A 7,850-nucleotide genomic window follows, 5' to 3' on the forward strand; every position below is an offset into this window, starting at 1 on the left:
GCCTTCAGTTATTGGCTACATGGCTACAGTCAGTGCAGAACACTGTATTTGTAGTGACAGATGTCTGTCCAACTAGTACAATAATCCTTGTTCAACTGTTTGCAGCATTGTGTTGTATGAAATCAAACCTGAAATACTGATAGCTACGTTATTGAGGAAAAATGCAGTTTTTATGCCTGTGATATGTGGTTGTCCCACCTAGCTATCTTAAGATGAATGAACTAACTGTAAGTCGCTCTGGATAAGAGCGTCTGCTAAATGACAAAAATGTGCAAAAATAAAAAAATGATAGGAGGATCATTAGCTTCTTCATAAAAACAACAACATTTGCATTGCCTGTCGGAAGGCAGCGGGTGCGGTAACTAGGCTACCGAACAGATGAGAGACCCAGTGAAAGAGATGCCCAGCCAGGCATATCGCAATATTGAAAAATACAATTGCGTGAAAACATAGTTTGGAAAGCGATTGGCTATCGCTGTAAAGAGATGACAATGAAAAGACGAATGTATTTTTTTTTTTTTTTTAAGATTCTGCTAATCTCTCCACTGTCTCCAGTCATATAAAGTGTAGTAGAATTGCCTGAAATCTTTTCATAAAAAAAGGCCAAATTTTTCCCGTGCAAAGAAAGGAGAAGAACCTCCACCAGGCGCTGCATTGAACCGTCTTGTTTTAGTTATATTAGCCTAAATTATGAATATCAAATTTACTCATCACATTAGGAATAGTTGGTTGTCTTACATAAGTCTGCAAATGTGATGCATGGAATGCTTTATATGAGCAAGACAGTTTGCATAGACAGTTCGGCCTAAATGCGATAATTGATAATGTTGTGCCCCACCTCCCCAATGGAATTTAGGCTTATGGGTGTTTTAACATGCATCTTTCTTACAACGGCCGAAGACGTAACATGCGCTTCGTTTTGTCTTTTACTTTTTGGGTTTGTACACCTGCTTCAAAACAGCTGAAAATACAATATTTTTGGTTATGAAAAATATATTTCACAGCGGTGTAGATGGTACAATGATTCTCTACACTATACTTGCTCGTTTTGTCACAAACTGAAATTAGGCGAACTATTAGAATTTTTGCAACCAGGTAACGGCAGAGCAATTTCTGCATATCACACCTTTAACATTCGAATTATTTCACAATGCTGAGGACGGATCAGCTCCTAAAGAAACATTACCAGCTAAGGCTGCAAATATTGAGACGGCTTTTTCTAATGCTTACCCTATAAAAATGCACTAAATCACCGATTTGGCACATCATTGAGCACGTTAGGCTACACATCATGAAATATGTTGAGACAAATGACCTACAAGTAGCAAAATAGAAAATTGATTGAACATGAAATGTACTGCAGATTAACATTCAATTCGCACACCCAACAGATCCACAGACGATACAAGCTCTTTCCCAACCTGGACAAAAGGAACTCCTACGTGAGAATGCTGTTCATTGATTACAGCTCAGCGTTCAACACCATAGTGCCCTCCAAGCTCATCACTAAGCTAAGGACCCTGGGACTGAACACCTCCCTCTGCAACTGGATCCTGGACTTCCTGACTGGCTGCCCCCCAGGTGGAAAGGTTAGGTAAAAACACATCCACCACGCTGATCCTCAACACGGGGGGCCCCCCTCAGGGGCGCATGCTTAGACCCCTCCTGTACTCTGTGTTTACCCAGGACTGCGTGGCAGCGCACGACTCCAACACCATCATTAAGTTTGCCGAAGACACGACGGTGGTAGGCCTGATCACCGACAAAGATCTGGAAGTGTGGTGCCAGGCAAACAATCTCTCCCTCAACGTCAGCAAGACAAAGGAGCTAATTGTGGACTAAAAGGAAACGGATGGCCGAGCACACCCCCATTCATATAGATGGGCCTGTAATGGGGCAGATTGAGAGCTTCAAGTTCCTCGGTGTCCACATCACTAAGGACCTATCATGGTCAAAACACACCAACACAGTCGGCACGACAACGCCTCTTCCCCCTTCAGGAGGCTGGAAATATTTGGCATGGGGTCCTCAGATCCTCAAAAGGTTCTACAGCTGCACCATCGAGGGCATCCTGACTGGTTGCATCACTGCCTGGTATGACAAATGCTTGGCATCCGACCACAAGGCACTACAGAGGGTAGACCGTATGGCCCAGTACATCACTGGGGCCGAGCTCCCTGCCATCCAGGACCTCTATACCAGGTAGTTTTTAGAGGAAGGCCCTAAACATTGTCAAAAGACTCCAGCCGCCCAAGTCATAGACTGTTCTATCTGCTACCGCACGGCAAGCAGTACTGGAGCGCCAAGTCTGGGTACCAAAAGGCTCCTGAACAGCTTCTACCCCCAAGCCATAATACCGCTGAACAGTTAATCAAATGGCTACCTGGACAATTTGCATTGACCCCCTTTTTTTGTTGTTGTTGCTCTGGCTCCATGCACACTCACTGGATTCTACCCACACACACATACTACACAGACACACACACTACATAATTTATGTTCTCACACACACACACACACACACACACACACACACACACAGACGCCACACACAGACACACTCTTCACATACGCTGCTCCTCCTTGTATATATAGTATTTTTATTGTGTTACTCATTTCATTTTTTTTGCTAAATGTTCTTACTTTTTAACTCTGCATTGTTGGGAAAGGGTTCGTAACTAAGCATTTTATGGTCAAGTCTACACCTGTTGTATTTAGCGCATGTGACAAATAACATTTGATTAGATTATTTGTTTTCAAGTGCAACTTTAATAATGATGTTTTTTTTTTGGAAACAGCTTGGAGATTTAATGATGATTCTAACAATGAATATACTCTTGGGAAACTGGGCCCTTATATTTATTGAATACAGTTGTAAAAACAAATTGACTCAAATCCATAAAGTATCAAAGACAATCAAATAATATATTGGGGGGAAATTATGACTTATAATAGCTCGTGAAATAATTTAATTTTCAATAATTGTAGCTTTTTGACAAACCCCAATACCCAGGCCTATATAAATGCCCCCACACACCTGAGATACAGTACACCTTTGCATCCCTCATTCGCTATGTTATACAGTAGACCACAAGTAAGTCAGATCTATCTACACAGTGAGAGTGATGCCTAATGTGATTTCCCCAACAACATCAGTTTGAATGAAGATGATACTCGCACACAGCTAACTACAGTACCAAAAAAATCCGGCAAACATGTGGTTTTAATGATTAAATGCCCAAATAACGAGCCATTTTAGGAATAATGTATATCGCTTTCTAGCTAGCTATCAGATCAAGCAAGTCTTGCCTAAATTCAATTTAATCTGTTTAGCTAGCTAGCTATGACTACTGCGTGCAGATGTAACTGGCCAGCTAGCTACCTAAAGAGATGGCTAGTAGTTAGCTAGCTGGCTAATTAAATAACAGGACAGGACATTACAGCTGGCTAACTCCCAAACGAAAGCTCAAAAGTATACGGATAATCAACAGGCAGGCTGTGCAAGCTTGGACAATTACGAAACTAGGTAGCTAGTGATCCCGAAGCGTTTCATTTTTTTCTCAGCAGAATCATCGCAGGGATGGACACCTGGAACTAAACACACCCGCTCAGACAGGGCTCGCAATCCGACTTCACTTATAAACAAAGTAGCTAGCAAGTGATCAGATATAACCCCAATAAACTATTTATCTCACCCCCGGGGCGGCGGCGGCTTGCTCCCATCCCCGTCGCTGTCGAGGGTCGGTGGTTCCCGGTACTCAAAAGGCGACCGTACGTTCTCCGCCATTAGTACAGCTCCCCTACCCCTGCGCTCCGGTAGATTGCGCATGTGCGAGTATGCAGAGATTTCTATGGTAAAATGGGGGGTAGACTAGCAGGACAAGGAGGCCATAAAGAGATATATCTGGCTCTTACACACCTTCCTTTTCATTATTATTGCCTTGGAATTAGAATGAAGTAGTCTATAACATGTTTTATTACATTTATATAAAATGCACTGAATACTATTCATGGAATAACGACAACAAAACACTCTAGATACACTTCAGTTTAATATTCAGTGCAAATCCAAATAATTTACAGATAATGTTTGACAAAATAGAAAAGCTCACAATAACAAAATCAAAAAATGTCAGCACAGAGGTTATTTCCATTATCTTAATATTCAGTCAGTGTTTGGAGTCTGTGTCAGACGTTCAACTGTGAAGGAGGGTGAAGAGGGTGTGATAGTTTTGGCTACACACACACATTCAGTTTGCTACTGAGCAATATTAGCTAAAAGGTAAACGTCAACAAGTTAAAACGATTTAGCAGCATTTTCAAGTATGTAGAATATACAATTAGCCTACTGTGAGTGACTATAGCCACCTTGACAGTACAATAACAACATGCAGCGACGTGATCCATCACTGTTTATTTTCTAAACTTGCCTGACCCAAAAAAAAAAAAATAAGATGAGCGCAACATCGGTATGTCAGTTACATGATCATATCCTGATGTTTGTTGGAATTGCTTTTCTCCTATGGTAAACGAATAGAATCTGGAGATATGTTGGCATCATGTGGTGCGTGTGAACCACAAGCTATCTTCATTGGTCAGCAAGCTGCATTTTCACAGTAACAGTTTATCAGTAAAATGTTTTACCTACATTCTAATAGTTAATGTTAGTCTGAAGTGTTAGTCACGGCACGATTTCTAACAGTGTTAGAATGTTTCAACTAAAGCCCCTTCAATTCTACCTCGAACAAAAGTAGGAATAATAATTGAATTTCTCATCAGTAAGTTGTTCAGCTTCAATAAATAGACTATACAACAACAACAACAGCAACAAAACTGTCCCGGAACTGAACGCGTCATCCATGGCACGAACCATCCTTTCTGACAAAGGAATGCTACTGCAACAAGTCTTGCTGGTGCACCTCAACACAGTGTATATATAATTTGGTGAAAGTCATTTTTAGCATTTCATAAAAAGGAGTTTAGTTGTGATTTTAGTAAAGCTTCCCAGCATTGGGGAGTATATATCATAATACCTTAGGATGTCATTGGTAATATTGTCTGCTATTGAAACCTGACTGATGTTAGATTTTGAGACAGTTCAGAGCTGTTGGAACTAGATTTCTTCTTCTTTCCCTTCCCTCTCGGAGTGGAGGACATGAAGGGTCTGCGAGGCAGAGTCGGCCCAATGGGTCAGCTCTAGCAGTACCCGATAGGTCCACATTTTCGCCCCAAAAGTACCCACAACTCCATCAACCTCCTAAAAGAGAAAGAAAAAGTCGGTGGTTACAAAAAACATCATGGCTTTCTCACAAGCCCTCAACACAAGAAGAAGAACAAGTAACATATCAGTTGGTGCTTTAGACTGATTAGGCCATTGTTATTTATATTGACCTCACTAAATGGAAGATGGAAGATAGCCCATGATAATAGTAATTAAGAATTGACATTTTTTTACCTCATCGCACTGGTGGTCTGGGGTGACGTCCTCGTCGGTCTCCAGTAGGACCTTGGTGCTGTGAAGCAGATGTCCCAGTCGATCCCGGACGCTCTTTCTCGCCGTCTCGTACTCGCCCTCTAGCTCGCCCATCTCCTCCTCCTCTCGTAGGATGAGACACTCCAGTAGGCCCGAGCATTTGCGCAGGGCTGAGTGTAGGAGCCGAACCTGCTCGTCAGAGCTGAGGTCAGGCGAGGACAGAGAGAGGGGCACGATGCGGTCCCCCGCTGGGGTGTGGTCTGACAAGAGACTCTCCCTCTCCCTCTGGGAGGATAAGAGGAGGAAGAGGAGAGCCAGGGGGGTGGGGGGGAAATGAAAGCTAGATAATATAAGCATGAAAACTCTGAATGGAAAAAAATGAAAAGTACTAATGAGTAAAATACGCTGCTACAAAAAAAAGGTGTGCACCAACAGTAAACCACCTGATTTTTGAGAAAACAGAAAAATAAAAACGTTGTCTGTGAAAAGCATTGGCTTTATTCATACCCAATAAATTATCATATTTAAACAAATCAAAACAATTATCTATTTCTAATATCTATACAATTTTTTTCCCACTTTAATTAATGTTACTCCAATAGCATATATTGGTTATTTTCGTAGATGTGTTTTTTTTTCTTCCCTTCTACGGGAGCCAGCTGCCAAATTCGAGTGCCTAATCCATTAGGGTGGGTTCCCCTGGGTCACAGTTTAATGGATTGGGTAGGGGAACATGGAGGAGAGGGAGAGCTGGTTTTTAAAGGATGTTTCAATTAGGAACTGGAGCGGCATTAGTTACAGTACAAGAGACAGTTAATTATCGCTAAATACCAACGTTGTAATTTACCACCTGGCTACAGATCTCTCTTGAAACCAGCTCTTAAAAATATAGTTTATCTAATGAGTCTAATCTAGGGAAACGAGAATAATAAAGTTAAAATTATCTTAAAATGGTGCCTTACAGGTGCAGCGAAATAGGCCTGAGTTCTAACGGGACGTGGATGACGTGATAGGTTAGCTATGTGGCGCTGTTTACACCTAGCAAGCTGCCCTAATAGAATAATACAAATAGCTACAAATTCGCTCAATTTCACTCAGCAACTACTCACATATAGCTCCAGAAGATGAGTGCAATCCTGGTGCAGTAGCCGAGCCAGAGCCGATGCTCTCCCGGTTCTCGATCGCTCCGGCGCAGGCATGTCCAGTAGCGTGTCTATGTCAATCTGTTCCTGATCAGCCATTTACTCGAGGCGGTTTGCGGTGAGTCGGTGGTAACCAATGGTGGTAACGGGCAGAGAGCAGCCGGAGTGTTTTTCTCCTACTACAGAAATGGAGACGTAGATAAATAAGTTCCCTAAAGCTACCAACCTCGATATTTTTTAAAACGTACAGATTGAGCTAGAGGTCCATTTCGTCGTCGTCATTTGATAATTTGTTTTATTTAGTTGTTCACATGAACGCGACGCACGGGGGTAATGGAATGTAATTGCTTCCGTAAGCAAGAGGGGCGTTTTTTTCAGGGACGCACAGAGGTTTCCACCCAAACCGGGAGAGGTACGGACACGCCTGGTGTCCACATTGTTGACGGTCGCGCAGACGAACTGATTCGGTTCAGCTCAGTCCACAGTATTTGTATTTTTGTATTTATTATGGATCCCCAGTAGCTGCTGCCGCCTCTTCCTGGGGTCCAGCAAAATTAAGGCAGTTATACATTTTAAAAACATTACAATACATTCATAACAGATTTCACAACATATTAAGTCTGTGCCCCACAGTCTGTAGGCTTGTTCGACATTGCAGACAATCATGTATATAAACCCTGTATTGGCCATTGAGAGGCTTTGAAGCCACAGTCGGCAATATTGGCACTCCCCAGTATGAGCAGCCTCTAAAAATGATACTTTAGGAAAAATGTTTTTATATATTTTTTTCATTTTTGTCTAGCTCACATAATAATAATAATAATAATGATAATAATAATAATAATAAAAATGCATTAAGATGTCTGTAATATAATAAACGTGGCAGAAACGGATGTAGACATTAATACATGCATTTCTATAGCTTCCAAAACATTTTTTACACCGGTGAGTTGTGCCAAGATGGAGGCGCGGTCGCTTAAACACAGAGCCCCCTAAAATTCATCTAGTGTATATATAAATTGTTGATGAAAGCCGACAGGACAGGCGACTGCCGACTGACTGATCGACAAATCACCTTGCATCATAAATAACGACTCATTATTAGTTGTATTATTTGTAGATGAGTCAGTGACTCACAATTTACCCATGATATATAACGGTTTTGGTGCTCTCCAACACGGCCATTGGTTCAGTCCACTGAGGTATAGGTTCAGTCAGTCATCCTGATGAGAATG

The 7,850-nt window shown here is 41.8% G+C and overlaps 1 protein-coding gene across 1 annotated transcript; it reads right to left on the minus strand.

Moving 5' to 3' along the window:
• Positions 1-4,033: 4,033 nt before the first annotated feature.
• On the minus strand, positions 4,034-6,969 carry LOC311116540 (uncharacterized protein). Its single transcript, XM_084191624.1, has 3 exons — positions 6,583-6,969; positions 5,456-5,758; positions 4,034-5,257 (listed from the first exon to the last, which is right to left on the minus strand). Exons 1-3 carry the CDS (start codon positions 6,712-6,714, stop codon positions 5,114-5,116), a joined length of 579 nt encoding a protein of 192 aa, XP_084047750.1. The 5' UTR covers positions 6,715-6,969; the 3' UTR covers positions 4,034-5,113.
• Positions 6,970-7,850: the final 881 nt, after the last annotated feature.

The sequence above is a fragment of the Coregonus lavaretus genome, assembly GCF_964263955.1.
Source record: "Coregonus lavaretus genome assembly, contig: HAP1_SCAFFOLD_4320, whole genome shotgun sequence".
Lineage (NCBI taxonomy): Eukaryota > Metazoa > Chordata > Actinopteri > Salmoniformes > Salmonidae > Coregonus > Coregonus lavaretus.

Coding starts and splice junctions, on each gene's coding strand:
- LOC311116540 (XM_084191624.1), bottom strand. CDS start 6,714: ATGGCTGATCAGGAACAGATTGACATAGACACGCTACTGGACATGCCT. Junction 5,759..6,582: donor CTCATCTTCTGGAGCTATAT/GTGAGTAGTTGC, acceptor TTATCCTCCCAG/AGGGAGAGGGAGAGTCTCTT. Junction 5,258..5,455: donor CAGACCACCAGTGCGATGAG/GTAAAAAAATGT, acceptor TTTCTCTTTTAG/GAGGTTGATGGAGTTGTGGG.